Source organism: Molothrus ater, chromosome 12, assembly GCF_012460135.2.
Source record: "Molothrus ater isolate BHLD 08-10-18 breed brown headed cowbird chromosome 12, BPBGC_Mater_1.1, whole genome shotgun sequence".
Lineage (NCBI taxonomy): Eukaryota > Metazoa > Chordata > Aves > Passeriformes > Icteridae > Molothrus > Molothrus ater.
Window position 1 is genome coordinate 3352562 of NC_050489.2, and position 15172 is coordinate 3367733.

A 15172-nucleotide genomic window follows, 5' to 3' on the forward strand; every position below is an offset into this window, starting at 1 on the left:
GCTGAGAGCCTGCAGAATAACTCTGCAAAGCCAGCTGAGCAAAATCCCAAATCTCCTTTCCCAAGGGGCCACCAGTGCTTCTCAACACCCCCTAAAGGACTGAAGCCCTCACTCCCCACCAATCATCAGCTGTAGAGAGGTGCCCCAGTGCCCTCTGCCTAAAGAAAAGTCACCTCCAAATGCTTATAGCAGAGCAGGAAAGCAGGAAGCAGAAAGAAAACTGGACAACATGTGCTCTGTGGGCATGGCCCACTCTTCCCAAGAACTCTTGTCATCTGCTTTCTCATGGACTTCACAGATTGGCCAAGAGAGCTGGAGGCTGCCCAAAGGAGGGAGGAAAGGCCTTGCACCAGCACAGCTGTGCAGACACCACAGCTCTGCAGGTCTGGCCCTGGCAGGAGCACATGAAACCCAACCTTTACACACCATGAGCACCCAGCCAAGGTGCATTGCTCCCTGCAGAGGCTGAAAGCAGAACTCCATTGTGGAGTCAGGGAAAGCTGCCCTGCCAATCCTCCACTTTTGGATAACGTTTATCTCCCAAACAGCTGGAAAAGCAGCAAGAGGAAAATTCACACCCCTCCTCCTTGGCCCAGGAGGCTGAGCCTGGACTCTCACACAACACCTGATGATTTATCCACAAACACAAACAAGTCCACAGTGTCAGGGCTGGCTTTAACCAGATCCAGAAGTTGAACCCACCCAATATACAGAAGATCAAATGTCTTTTCAAAGCTTTTTTCAAGCCTTTCACAGATGCCCCCTCCAGCAGGGAGCACATCCCACTCAGACCCAAGCCACGTACCCTTCCTGGCTGCTCCTCCTGCCAGAGGAGCAGCTGCAGCTCCAGCCCTGTGGCTTGTCCCCCTCTGTAACCTCCAGGAATGCAACAACCTTCCTCTGCAGGTGATCTCCAGAGCCATTCTGCAATGCTACAGAGACCACATGCTCTGGGGCTGCACAGCCCTCACAGGTGCATTTGTTTGCAACAGCACTACTGGTCTGACCCACAGGAGTTGTGAAACTTGCCTCCCCATGAGCAGCTTGAGGGCAGATCTCACACCCTGGTTTCTGCCATTAACACAAGTTTGGCACAAAGCAAATGCAGATGGAATGGAGTCCATGGGGAAATCCATGCCCTCTTAGGAGCAAAGGGCCATAGGTTTCTCTTGTTCTGAGAGCTCCAAAAACATGACTTGCACAGTTAAGTATCTTCCACAAAATAAAGAGAGAACTTGAAAACATGATCCAGACTCATTTCTGCTCCAGCCTCTCTGCAAACTATTTCACAGAGGCGTGCCTGAGATCCTGGCTCCTCTTGCTTGCACTTGGAGGGAATATCTTGCTTCCACTCACACAGAACAATACAGAAATGTTGCATCCAAAAAACAAGTCAAGGGCTGCTAGTAACCAGCACTTTTCCCTGGAAAACAGCCCCACAGACACTTACCATCTCCACCTGGAAGGTTGCAGGAATCTCACACTGATTGGCAAGGTGGAGAGTTTTGGAACAATCTTCTAGGACTGGGATAGAGCCGAAGTTTATCTCCCTGGGATGGAAAGAGACAACGGGGCCCTGGCAAACGCACTCCAAACGGATCTCCTGTTCCAGGAAGAAGGTAGGAAAGGTCAACAAAAAGACACAACAAAGGCAGTTTTAAAAGCACAGCCAGCTCTAAGAGCATTCCTAGACTGGGGATAATGATGGCCCTTTGAAGCTGTCGGTGGTGCAGACTGAAACAGAAGGCCTGGAGCAAGTGTGGGGTCTGCAGTGATCCCACCTGAAAGCCACAAGCTCCCATTATCAGAGGACAAAGCCCTGCTGTTTGCCATGCTTGCTTCTTCACACCTCTTCCACATGGCTCTTGCCTTTACCTGCTGCCTGCTTCATTCACTGCTCCACCTTGGCCCAAAGCACCCTCCCAACTTTCACTGCTGCACAGCCATCCTTGAACACCAAGTTCTTTACAATTCAAAAAGCTACACTGGTGAAAGCAGCATGAGTCAGAAGCAGGGCAGGCTCTTCAGAGTCAAGATGAGGCAAGTTAGCTGCCTTCAATTTGTGCTTATGTGTAATATTCATATATAGGAGTAAGGGGCATTAATTAGTAATTGCATCATTCAAGCAGTATTTTTTCCGTAAAAAAGTCTGAACTGACTTAATAGTCTGAAACTCAAAAGGATTGTTCTTGCAGAGCTGGCACAGACGGTGGGACAAGGAACATGGATCCCTTTGCTAAACTACCTGCTCACACCAGTGGAAACCAGGACAATTTATTCAATCTTGTTGGATTTCACTGGTCCTAAATACCCCAACTCTTACACAGGACTTGAATGCATAAAACTCACAACACCAATAAGATTCACTGGAGGGCTTGGAGTATGATTTAACCACAGAAGAAACCAGCCTCCAGGATGTAAAACCTTTTGCAATGTCTGACTTGAGGGAATGGCATTGACAACTGCCAGAATTACCTTAGTCAGAAGGAGCAGCATCCAGAAATGCAAATCCCTTTGGGACATACATGACTATGCAAAGAAGAGCCAGAAACTATGTACCAGGGCTGGTACCTCAAGAATAAGGAATAAAGCCCTGCATGATGAGGGATCTTTTATTCCTCTGGGAGAAGGCAGGCCCAGAGGGCTGCATGGCTGATGCTGCTGCCCAAGGCTCCCTGGAGGAAGCTGGAGGGAGGAGCTGTGCCTCACCAGCTGGCTTCACTTCTAGGTGACAGTGGGACAGAAGCAGCAGAGGCAGGGCAGAGCCCTTTGGAGAGGAGCAGAATAGCACCTGGAGAATGCCTGACCTGGCTTCAGTTAGGGTGTGACAATGGGACAGATCCTCACTGAGGAAAAGGCTTATAAAAACACACAAACCCTTCATCTACAGGATTCTTAAAAGGGACAAGAACAGCCCTGCTCAGCAGTGCCACGGGCAGTGTGACACACAGGATGGAGAATAAGAGCAGACAGCAGCTTTGTCCTCAGTGTTACTGCTACACACACCCCCCACATCCTGCAGCACTGCTGCCTTTGGTGGGGTGCTCATGGCACAAACCAGACTATGGAGGGATGAGGAGCATCCGTGCCTGGCAGGCTGGGCCTGTATTTTGTAGCCACTCTTGCTGTTATGATATATGCCTCTTTTAGGAGCTCTTTTAGAATCTCCTTTACAATCCTTGGAATCTTCTTCAGAATCTGCAGAGTCCTCTTTTAGGAGGCTTTAGTTCAGGAATTGCTTGCCTTATCCATTTCCAAACTTGGTGGAAAAAACAAGCAAAGCCTGTGCTGCAGATGCAAGTTGTGTGGATATTCATATGGTTTTGGCTGGGCTTTTGTTGAGGAGATATACTGAGTATTTCTCAGACCTGAGGGACCTGGCTTTCAGAGAAGCCTCAGTCCAGCTCTGCACAAAACATTCCTAAGGGTTTGCCTTAGCAAATGGTGCTGTAGCAGGATTCAGGGATGTCCCTGTGTGATGCTGAACAGTTGTAACGAAGCACCACTTGTGTTCATCTGATAACACGGCAGAGTATGAGACCCAGGGACTGATCTGGGTTTCAGCCTGGGGGTGTTATCCCATCTCCCAGATTTGTAACTCTATGCTGGGTCAGGCACTGAGATTGCCACCTGTGAGACTTCCACGCTTCCTCTTTCCTAGGCATGAGCTGCTGCTTGTGCCCCCAGTCCCTTCTGTCCTTGTCCACCAGCCATAAATCACAAGTTCCTGGAAGAATCCCTGTGCAGTTTACACCCCACTGGGATGAGCTGCTCAAGGCACACGTGTCCCCTTGCTCTCACCAGTGGGGATTCTCTCCCAAACACGGCCAGCTTAGCAGTGATGTTGCACTGTCCCAGCAACTGGGCCTCGAGTGCAATTGGGATCTCCACCGAGCTGTGAGCCTTGATAATGCCAGAGGGTGCAGGGCTGGAGTACCACACAGCAGCCACCTCCTTGTGTTCCTGGCAGGGACAGAATCAAAGGCATCTTCAGAACTGAGGAAACTTTAAACTCCTTAACCTCTACCACAAGAGCAACTCCCACATGCTTTTAAAAATTCTCAGGAGAAAGCAAAAAGGCAAAAAACAAGATGCAAGGTGTAGGTGCTGAGCATCACCAGGGGGTCCAAAAGTTGCTGCATCAGAAACACCCACCTGGGTGCTGACAGCCTCCTTGCATCAGATTTTCACTACCCTCTAAGCTCTCCCACTTGAAAACAAGTCAAGGACTAGACTCTAAACATCTTCCTCAAGATGTTAAACTGCTTCCTAAAGTTTGTATTTAGGTTCTTGTTCTCAGAAAACCTTGAGCTTTGAATAGAAACCAGCAAAGTCTTATCCAAACCCATTTATTCCCCTAATAAGCCCCTCAGTAACATTTGAGGGGAGGAGATGGATGCAAGGCCAAACCTGAGGGAGAAGACAGTAGGAGCCAGGAAAGTCGCTGTCATTCACCAGGGTCACCTTCTCATCATAGAAGACCTTCAAGCAGCAGTGCCCCACTTCCAGGACAGGGTTGAGCACTCGTAGGGGAGGAACGATGCACCTGGGCAAAGAGATGACCCCAGGGCAATTAGAGACACTGGGAGCATGGAGAACTTTTGTCCTCCAGGAGCATGCAATGGAGCAGAAGATATTTGCAAATCTAACAGGGTAGAGTAGTAGAGTAGTCCTACAGCAGTCCAGAGCTGTCTTAGCAGTTTTTCCCCTTCTCTGCCCAAGGACACTTGCAAGGACTCCTGTAACAGTCCCAGTGGTCCATGAGCTCTGGGGGAGCCTTTCCAGTGAGGACCAGTGCCCACTGCAGCAGTGCGACTCAATTGTCAGCGTCCGGCTAGCTCCAGCACTGCCAGCAGCACGAGGGGCACTTCTCCCGAGAGCTGCCTTCGGGATAGCGCCTAAGGCAGTGCCCGGCTTGCGGCTGCAGGCACACCTTGTGCAGGACGGAGTCTGGTAAAGGCTGCAACCAGCGGAAAGAAGACGGCGGACTCCAACTGTGGCTTAATCCGGGCTTTAATGAAACCCGGAGGGACCGACAGGAGAAGATGGGGGGGAAGGGGGGGGGGGGGGGGGGGGGGGGTGACAGCAAGTTCTAAGGGGAAGGGAGAACAAGGGAGGTGCCAGGCCTTGGGCCAATGGGGGTGCAGTGGGGAGTGGGGTCCAAGGGATTGACACGTGGGCAACACCAACAGGAAACATTCTGGGGAGGGGCCCCGGTTCCTCAGCCAACCATCGAACTCCCCTGCTGGAACATTCTAGCAGTAAGGGTGGGGAGTGAGAGTGATTGGCGGGGCACTGGGGAGGGATCAGAAGAAAAAATACAGGGGTTTCCAGGGAAACCAGGGCGGAGTTTAGGGGATACATTGTTGGCTGGGGTGGAGCCAGGAAGACAGACAGCTCCAAAGGCGGGAAGGGAGAACTGGGGCAGAACCATTTTCAGACAGAAGGGGATTGGAACAAACCAACCTAATAACTTAACAAAACACACTGCAACAGCCCACCAAGGCTCAAGGAACACAAGACTCCAGTGTATCAGTGAAAATGACTCCCTTTTCTCCTCCAGCACTGTTGTCCTGCCTAAAAACTGAATCATCTCTTCCAGCAGTGGAGGGCACAAGGCCCACAGTGCAGGTGATCAACTTCTCCCAGTTCTTAGAGCTCCCTCAATTCTTTCCCCCATGGGTCTCTACACTGAGTGTCCCCATTTGTGCTTGCTTTACAAAACAGCAGCCCAGGCACTGCCTGCATGGCTCTGACTGGGAGAGGGAACAGCACCAGGGAACTGCATCCCTGTTGGCATTAAACTGACACCCACAGCAGCACAGCAGGATGGAATTCTGCTGCAGCAAGAACAACTTTGGGTCTCAACTCTGAGATCATGACTCAAAAGAGCCAGAGGGAAGCAGTGAAAGCTGAGCTGACCTGCCACATCAAGGACTACAGTCCTCTTTGTAAGATCTTTTGCTCTCTCCACTCCTGCCTGGAGCCTCTTCCCCACTGCACATGCAGTGCTGAAGTGAACCAGACCCCAGCTCTCAGCAGGCTGCTCACTGTGTTCCAAACCACTGCTGCAGGGTGGTCACAAGCAGCACAAGTTCACCACTTGCAGGAAGGACAGGCAAGCCTTTGGAAATTTGTCCCAGCTCAAGCACCAAACCCTAGGCCAACAGTTAATAATGTTATTCCTGCTCCCTTTAGAAAAAGGCCTAGGGCCATGGCTGGCTGTGAGCAGGGGGGTATCTCACTATGGGCTGCTTTCCTGGCACTGTTCTCATGTCTAGATGGGCAGATCCAGCTCATGAAGCAACACTTCTCCTTTGGAGCTGCAGCCAGGCAGCGTGCTGGTGCTGGATGCACGAGCAAAGACAAGCAAGTGCAGGAAAGGTGTTGGTACCTGGCTGTGAGGGGCAGTGCAAACGCCTTACTGCCAACATCTTCCGCGTCCAGCACCAGCTCCAGATTGTACTCCCCAGCAGTGTTGGGACACAGGGTGACCTGGCAGAAAAGAAAAGAAGTGCAACAAATATTTGCTAACTCCCAAAATCTCATCACCCATGTGTGCTGGAACTCTTGTTCCATGGTAGACAAAGGGAGGATTTTGCTTTAATTCTTCTGCTGGTCCATAAGTAGAGCAACAGTCTTTGAGAGTAAAAAAAGCCCTCTGGCAATATCAGATTTGCTAAAGGGGCTAATTTTTCACCTGACTACAATGACAAAAATGCAGAAGAAGTCTGTTGTCTTGAATGGAATGAGTCCAGCCTTACAGCAGGAAGCTGAGGGCAGTGTGGCCCAGCACATGCTGGGCAGTTCATGGCTGCAGAGTATTTTCTGTCCCCACTCAAGATTCCTGCAGTGACTACAACTCATCTGCTGCCCAGGAGATGAGAAAAAAGACCAGGAAGAAAAGAAAACTGCTTCCTCCAATGATATCTATCTCTTTAACAGCAACTTTCTGTTTTCATCCTTCCTCTGCCCACTTGCAATCAAAGAAATCGCTCTCAAAACCACAAGAATGGCTTCAGGACTTGATCATATGGTATTGATCTCAGTGTAGGATTTTGGAAACAAACCAGTGCTCCTTGAGGAACATCCCGGGTAAGCCAGCTAGCAGAGGCCTCCCAGCAGTGCAGATCTCTCACTCCCAGGATGCTCAAAGCTGGCAGCAGAGCTAAAGCCCTCCCACAGTCCAGTGAAGCTTCAGCCCCAGCAGCTGGGCTCTTCCCATACCTTGATATCCTGGGATCCCAGGGCACGGACGGTCCCGCTGCAGGGACTTATGGTAAATTCCCTTGGCCTCCTCAGAACTTGAACTTCCCTCCTCTGAGACTGGCTGCTGGGTTTGCCTGTCTGAGTAGAGCTGTCAACACTGGGCTCTCCCAAGCCATCCCCAGGAACGTGGAGGAAGAAGCCCATGGGTGTTAGGGAGGTGTTAAACAGGCAACACTTCAAGGTGTGAGGAAAACCTAAGAAAATGACACAAATACCCATTTAGGCATCAATATCTCATGATTGCTGGTGTGAATATCCTGCTGGTAGGATAAAACTGGCCTTGGATTTTACTTCTTTGTTATCTGAACTACAGCTCATTGCAGTGGATCTATGGCTTGGCTGGCCAGCTATGTGTGGAGCAGACATCTCCCAGCCTGCTCACCAAGAGTCATTTAAACCCAGATGGGGAGGAAAAACCAACTGCAGGCACAGCCCAGGGCTTCTCCATGCCCGTCAACAGTGACTGCAGCAGGGAGGCAAGAGAGGCACAAAAAAGATGTCACAATCTCAAATGCCACTGAGGTAGTAAGCACATGTAGACAACATTCAGCAGCACAGTTAAAAGAAACAAAGATAAAACAGCTGCCCCCAGCTGAAGAAACCTTAGGAATGAAATCAGATTAAGCAGGATGAATCTGCTATTACAGAACCATATTCCTGCCTGGTGCCTTTCTTTATTGTGCCACTAACTAAAAGGGAAACAAGAAGTGGCCAAACAGTGATGCTGACTTTTTATTCCTTTGGTCCTGTTTGATCTCATGATGGCAAAAGGGTACCTGAGGCACCAGCAGCCCTGGAATGAACACCCTGAAGAGGCTGTGGTGGAGGAACACGAGTGATGAATGCTCTTATGTTCAAGTGCTCCATTTCAGCACCACACCAAGCTCTGACACTGTGGTGCCAGCCCAGGGCACACTCACCAAAGGCAACGTCACCGAAGTGCAGGGCAGGCACATCAAAATGGAAAGTGGGTCCCATCACAGAGCCCCTGCAGGGACAAAGGCAGGGAGGCAGTGCCTCTGTTAAAGGGAATCACAAAGGGTTTGGGTGTCTGTAGGGAGAGGGTGGATAAAAGCTGCTGTCAGAGCCACCCTGGGTTTCAAATCACCCCAGCACCCTGTGCTCAGCACAGCACCCATGTGGGCAGGAGGCAGCCAAAGCAAAGTGCTCAGCAGCTGACAGATGCCCCAGTCCTTGGCACAGTTCCTGCTGCACAGTTCCTGACTCCCACATCAGCCCTTTGCTGGCTGTGCAAAGGAGGCACCAGAGCACTCTGTGCACAGGAGCTGGGAGCACAGCTTGTCCCACACAGCATGGCCATGAGAGGGGAGCTGAGGCTGCTGCTGCCCATCTGGCATGGATTATTAATGGAAGTTTTTAAAAACACTGCGGCTGCTACAGAATCCCCCAGGCTGGCCCATCTGCAAAGCCCTGGGGGCCTTGCTGGGTGTTCAGGTGGGACATCCCAGAGCAGCTGCTGCCCAGAGCTGCTCCATCCCACTGCCTGCAACAGCCTAAGCAGGAGGCATCCCTGCAGGGAGTAGCCACTCCTGCTCCTGGGTACCCACACAGGGCAGCAGGCACCCCCAGACTAAAGTGATGCCAGAGCCAAGATTAAGACGTCAGGCAACACCTTTTTTCTCTGTTCCACCACAAAATGAGGCAGATGGAAGATGATTACCCAGAGACAGCTACAGATGTGCCCAGCAAGCTCCCAAAGCCCTCCTCACCTGACAGTGAAGGTCAGAGGCTTAGGGGATTCGGTCACATGGAAGCAGAATTCTTCCTCAAACTCCCCCCGGATGGTGGGACAGAAGGAGACCCGGATGACCTGGAGCTTCTCTGGTGCCACGATGCCCTCCTGGGGCAGGAAGGTGAAGCAGGAGCCCATGGCTGTGGTTGGAGGGATGAGTTTGAAGGGAGCCTCAATAGGCCCATTGTTGATCAGGTATGCCTGCAGCAGCAGAAAAGCAAAGTGGAACTACATGAGGAATGTTCCTTTCTTACAGAAGTCTGAGTCACTTTCAAATTAAACTATTAACTGCTGTAAAAGACAGAGGATGCCCTGTGCTGCTGCATGGCAGAAGCAAAAAAATACAACTTTGAAATACAGCTTTGTATAGCTTTGGGTTTTTCATGCAAAGCAGTGATAACTTCACATAACCAGAGTCACTCTGGGGTTTTCCCACTGGCAGAGACAGTCCACTTTGACCTGCAGCCCAGAGGGGCTGCTCAGCATCACCCAGTTCATTCACAGCTGGCCCTAAGAGCAGCACTGGGCATCACAGCATTACCAGTGTCATCACCACAGTGATTTCAAATGTGCCCAACCCTGCCATGGGCAGGGCATGTTCAGCTTCCATTGCAGCCCATCCTGTTTACAGCAGGAGTGGGAGAAACCAGGAGCAAAGATGTAGAAAGTTCCTTTGCTTCTTTCCCAGAAACACTTGGCTCTTTCTAGAGCCAGAGGTACATCATGGCTGAAGTGTGGTGAGGGACTGGTCAGCAAGGGAAAGCACTGCCAAGGGCTTTGAGCAGCGCTGAGCCAGGAGGGTGGATGGTTTTCCTCTGACTCCCACGAATATGCAGGAGGGACATGACTGAAAACTGTTTGCAGTGGACTTGAAATCAAATGCAGCCAGTTTGTTCCAGCTGCTTTTGGACAGCCTGAGCACAAAGGTGATTTGTGTCTGGGACTGGAACAAAAGCCTCTGAACATGCAGCTTTTTGACCCAGTGTTGGTTTCATGTGTCAAGCGGTTTTGCAGGAAGCCTCCCAGCTGATCTCCAAAGAAGACTGCCCAAAAGCAGGGACTGGGGTCTCATGAACAACAGACCCCATCCAAAAGATCCAGATTGCAAGAAATCCCCCAAATTTGACTAGTATCCCAACTACCCAAGTTGCCAGGAATTCCACAGGTCCACAAGGCTCACTGCTACCCTAGGAGCCACCAGGACCCACCCCAACCCTGCTGCTTACCTCATATCTGTGGGTTACTCTGACAAAAACCTCCCCGATGTTCAGTTCCTCAAAGTGGAAATGGACCCGGGGCCCGAGGCCTTCCCCTGTGAGGAGCAGGGGCAGCCTGTTCTCACGGCCTGGGGAGAGATTTCTATTTCAGTACAGTAATTCCTTCTGCTATCCTGCATTTGCCAGGCTGCCTTAGTGCTAGTCCCTGACTCTATGCTGCATGGGACCGGCTCCTGATGTCCCAGGAGCAGATATGGACCCTTCTCTTCCCTCAGGAGATGCAGTACATCCATAGAGACCATCCTTTCTTCTACCCCTATGTTGAGCATGGAACTTTAGGAAATGCCAGAAATTTTGTTTTTCCTCCTTCTGGGTGCACCTCAGAGTGTTTTTCCCAAGGGAGGAGGAGCAGACTAAATACAGGCAGCATTCAGAACAGCTGAGAGGGGAAAAAATCAAAATAGAGGAGATGCCCTGGAAGCTGCAGGGACAGTGGGCATGTGCCAGCACTGCCCTGCTGAGCACAGACCCTCCCCAGCAATGGCACAGGGGCCCAGTGATCTGGGGGAGTGTTTGCAGCTGGCCTTCATTGCAGTGAGAGGGGCAGGGGAGGGAGCCGTACCCGAGATGTCGCAGTAAACTGTTCGCTCATACACCTGGGCTGCCTGGGGCGTGAAGAACACGCTGATTTCAGCAGAGCAGTTTGGCCTGATCTCACCCTCCTAAAGCAGAAGGAGACACCAAAACATTTATCTTCAGACATCACATTTCTTGTTTTCAACCACAGTCCTGTAAGCTGTTATTTAGAGCATCAGTGACAAGCAAGGAGTGAGTAACACTCGTAACAACGCTGACAACAGAGTTTGGAAGCTTTAGTCAGGCTCCTGCTGCCTGCCAGGAGCCCACAGGGCAGAAATGCTTTTTGCAACCAGCTCTCTGACCTCACCAGAATCCCCATGACTTCTCTCTTGGCACACAAAGCCAGCTGAGGCAGGGATCAGTCAAGTGACCCTACTCAGGGATGAGGAGGAAGAGGAAGAAGAGAAGCAGGAAGGGAGGCTCTCAGCCATCATTTACCTTCGGCTGAAGGGAGAAAATGTCGTCGTCTAACAGCATGGGATCCCCTCTGATCTTTGCTACCTCACTCTGGAAGGTGTGGTTGAGAAGAGCAAGGCGTTCTTGGCAAGTGATGTCCACTTCACTCTCCTTCAGAAAACCATACAACTTCTGCCTTTGCTGCTGATATATCCCGTGATACCGCCTGCAGGCATAGGAAAGACAAACCCAGCAGGTTGTTTAATGAGCCATGTCTTTGCAGAGAGAAGTGGAAGTGCAGGAGCAGCTCCCCAGCAAAGGGCTGACCCTGAGCCACGGGGTCCCAAATGGATCAGAGGATCACTTCTTCACTCCACACTTGCAAGCTCAGGAGAGGTTTCCAAAGCCAGCAGCACTCAAGAGAACCTTCTGGCTCAAAGCCTCTGCCACAGCTGAGGGAGAATCCAGCAGCCACCTCAGGCAGCTTTTCCTGACATACAAGTGCTTGGGGGAGGCAGGTAGCGATGGGCTGGTTTACTTACCCAAAGCCATTCAAAAGCACCAGTACCTCCTGAAGCCATATGTTAGTTCTACCCTTGGGCAAGGCACGGCACTGAAATGGATCTTTCAAACCTACCTCAGCCTCAGCTGATCCTCCTGTTCCTCAGTAGCAACAGCCTTCCACTGGAAGCGGGCTGTGATATCACTGTGGTTGTGGATGAGCACAGTTGCGCTGTTTGACATGCTGATGTACGTCTTCTCCAGGGTCACAGTATTCCTGTCCAGCCCGATGTGGGCATCCACAGCTCTTGCATGAAGGCTTGTGTGGGTGTCTTCACCTGGAACAAAGCAAAGGGCAGTCTTTGCTCACCTCACTGGCTGATGGAAGCACAAGGAACAGAGCAAACCACAGGCAGCAGAAGAAAGTGTCACAGCTTTTAGCTGAACAAGCAGTTCCATGGCTCAGTCCATGTATCACAAGCTGAGAGCTGCATGTGCACAGCATGACAATGTCCTGATAACCTGCCAGCATTTCACCCTCTAGACCAAACCCCTACCAAAGGCTCCCTCATTTCCAGAGCTTTCAAAGCTTCATTATTCCCAGCCAGCTCCTGGGATTCATCTGGGCTCAGACTTCAAGCTCACTGTTCCTGTTGCAGGTGAGCTTTTCCCAGGTGAGATGCAAACAACAAATACCTGACATGCTCTCTAGAAATGGCATTTACATGGAGCTCTACAAGGATCAAGATGACAAACTACATGACTACAAACCAGATGACTAGAAAATGAACCCCCTGAAAACTATCATCATCTCCCTCTTGAAAGCCACGGCCACAGCAGCCTTTCTGCTTAGAACAGGCTCTGCTCTGAGGGATGCACAGAGTGCCCTGCGCGGTGCCCAGCACTCACCTGTGTCGTAGTGCACAACAAGGGACCCAGAATGGTCACCAGTCTTCAGTGGCTGAAATTCCACTGCCACCTGCACAGCGTCACCAACATCCAGAGCTCCCATGGTCGGAATGACAGAGAAAGGGCTGCAACACAGAGATAGTAGGACTCTTGGTGGAGATTTGGGGATGTTAACCCTTTTGCAGTCCAGTTCTGCTCACTTGTGCAAGCAAAGAGCAAACCAACCACAGTCAGCAGAAGACAGAAGAGACAGGGTCAGAAACAGCTGCTGACTCTAGTGTGAGGAGATCCAGCCCTCACAAGATCCTGTGGGATGAAATGACCTCATCTCCCCCATACTCTGTATCCAGCTCTCTGCAATGAGGCTCAAGGGTCCTTTGCATCTTGCTTACCTTCATCAGGCATCAGCTCCCCTTACTGACAGAGCTGGGCAGTGAGCAAAGCTGGCAATTTTATGACCAAGTCTCTCAAGGCACCATTCACCTGCACTTTTGGTAAATGCTGTGTGCAAGGAGGCTGCAATCTGTTTCAAGTCCCATGGTACCATTATCTGCTACAGCCAAACGTTCTTTTGTCCACTGGTGCCTTAACTGCCATTATTAAATGATTTTATTTTGGGAGAATCAATCTCATTAAAAATTGCCTCCCACACCAAGGAAGACAGAAAAATTATGGCTAATTGAATTGCCTCATGTGTCCACTAACACTTATTGCAGGAAGAAACCGAAATATCATCTAATCTTAACATACATTACTTTTAAGTGATGGTGTAACACCTGGCATCAAACAGCATTAACTATTCTAATAAATTCAGTCTGTTAGGTTACAGCAGCTCCATCTCTGTGCTGAAAAATTCTGTCCAGAGTCAGCAGCTCACAAGCTCCATCTTTCCCTCTGTCACTGCACCCCGGCTCTATTCCATCTGCTTCAATATTTAATTCCTGAAGTTCAGAAACTCTTTAAATCCCTATCAAGCAGGATCCAACATGCTCTGTAGCACTTAATAGAACTGCTGGCAAGCACGTTGTAAAAGGATACCAGACTTTATTGGGTATTTATTTTGGTGGTGACAAAACAAGATCTGGAAATCCCAGAGGAAAACCGTGCATGGATTTACAAGTTCCTGCCTACATATTTGCACTGTCAAAAGCAGCAGCCTGTTTGAGCAGCATCTGAGGAGCCTGGACTGGAGCTGCCAATAGCTTTGGCAGGCTTTGGTGGAAGCTCCTCTCGGACCCTCACGTTTCACAGCAGAAAAGTCAATTTACCTTTTGACCTCTGTTTTGCCAGGGAAAAAAAAATCAAAGCCACTCAGTTGCCTGAGGTTAGACAGCAGGTCTGTGCTGCATTCCTGAGCTCAGCTCCTACACCAAGACCTCTGGAATCACATAACTTTCAACACACCACCAGCCAAGTGAACTGGTTTCCTTGCAGATATGGTGTCAAAAATGCATTACCCTCTCCAGCCAACAGCAGAAACAGTGATTGTCTTCTGAGACTGACAGGAACAGCACAGGCTGTCCACAGCACAGCTCACATGAGGCATCTGATGCAGGGACCACTGGAGAGCCACGTGCCTGGGGCCTCCCAGAGAATGGGTCTGTTTGGCTGGCAGTGGTGAGTAAGCATTTCAGAAACTGCTTGTGCTCAGCAAGCCAGCTACCAACGTGTTCCAGCACCCTCCAGGAAATCTGGGACAGAGAAAGCTCAAAGGCTGCATCCTGCTAAGAACACTGAAAGCAAGAGCAGATGCCATCCATCCTGCTCACTTCCAGCCAGGGCTGCAGGGCAGCAGCTCTGATGCTCTGGTTCCTTTTGCTGCTCTTTCCCAACTCTGCTCTCACCCAAAGGTGATATCCTTTGCACAGGGACAGATGAGCTGCCTCACCTCTGGGTGCTCAGCTGGTAACGAGCTGTCCGGTTACCGACATTGCGAACCAGCAGAGTCTTCTGGGTGCTGTGCTTGACCGGACACTCGGAGAAGTCCAGCTGGTCAGGAAAGTCCAGGATGGCTCGGGCACCGATGGCCCGAATTGGCACAATGAACTCTTCCCTTTCAGTGGTGCAGAGGAGCTGGTGGAAATAATCCTGTGGGAAAAGAAACTGTCTCAGCACAGAGCCTTTATCCCCATCTTAAGCACAGGCAAAGAGTATCTCCCAGTTCTAGATCCTCTGATACCAGAACAGGTCCTCAAAACCCAGGCCAGATGCCCTGAATCCAGCCTTGCAGGTCCACTTTCCACTGCAGACACCAACCTCTTGGGCCCTCCAGACTGACCTTTTTCTGCCCAGGGGTGAAGAGGATGCGGACAGTCATGTAGAGGCCCGGTGGCACCTTGCGGCACGCGTCATTGGGGCCCACCAGCTGGAAATAAGGTGAGCTCTTCATGGTGACCTTCACCAAGTGAGGAACCTGCAGGAGAGACATGGAATGATGGTTTTGCCACTTGTGGAGACAAGTGGACATGCCCTGGTGCCATCCTTAACC

General features: G+C 50.7%; 1 protein-coding gene across 4 annotated transcripts in view; it reads right to left on the reverse strand.

Annotated features, from left to right (window-relative positions):
- Positions 1 to 15172, reverse strand: part of HYDIN (HYDIN axonemal central pair apparatus protein) — a 29015-nt gene that overhangs the window by 12252 nt on the left and 1591 nt on the right. For all 4 annotated transcript variants that reach the window (XM_054516155.1, XM_054516156.1, XM_036390401.2 and 1 more), the window contains exons 3-16: positions 14963 to 15097; positions 14573 to 14772; positions 12685 to 12809; positions 11912 to 12113; positions 11317 to 11500; positions 10862 to 10961; positions 10249 to 10367; positions 9000 to 9223; positions 8190 to 8257; positions 7228 to 7463; positions 6395 to 6495; positions 4411 to 4546; positions 3802 to 3963; positions 1451 to 1603 (exon numbers count right to left, since the gene is read on the reverse strand). In XM_054516155.1, the coding sequence (XP_054372130.1) occupies positions 1451 to 1603; positions 3802 to 3963; positions 4411 to 4546; positions 6395 to 6495; positions 7228 to 7463; positions 8190 to 8257; positions 9000 to 9223; positions 10249 to 10367; positions 10862 to 10961; positions 11317 to 11500; positions 11912 to 12113; positions 12685 to 12809; positions 14573 to 14772; positions 14963 to 15097 (2145 nt within the window). The remainder of the gene's footprint in view (positions 1 to 1450; positions 1604 to 3801; positions 3964 to 4410; positions 4547 to 6394; positions 6496 to 7227; positions 7464 to 8189; positions 8258 to 8999; positions 9224 to 10248; positions 10368 to 10861; positions 10962 to 11316; positions 11501 to 11911; positions 12114 to 12684; positions 12810 to 14572; positions 14773 to 14962; positions 15098 to 15172) is intronic.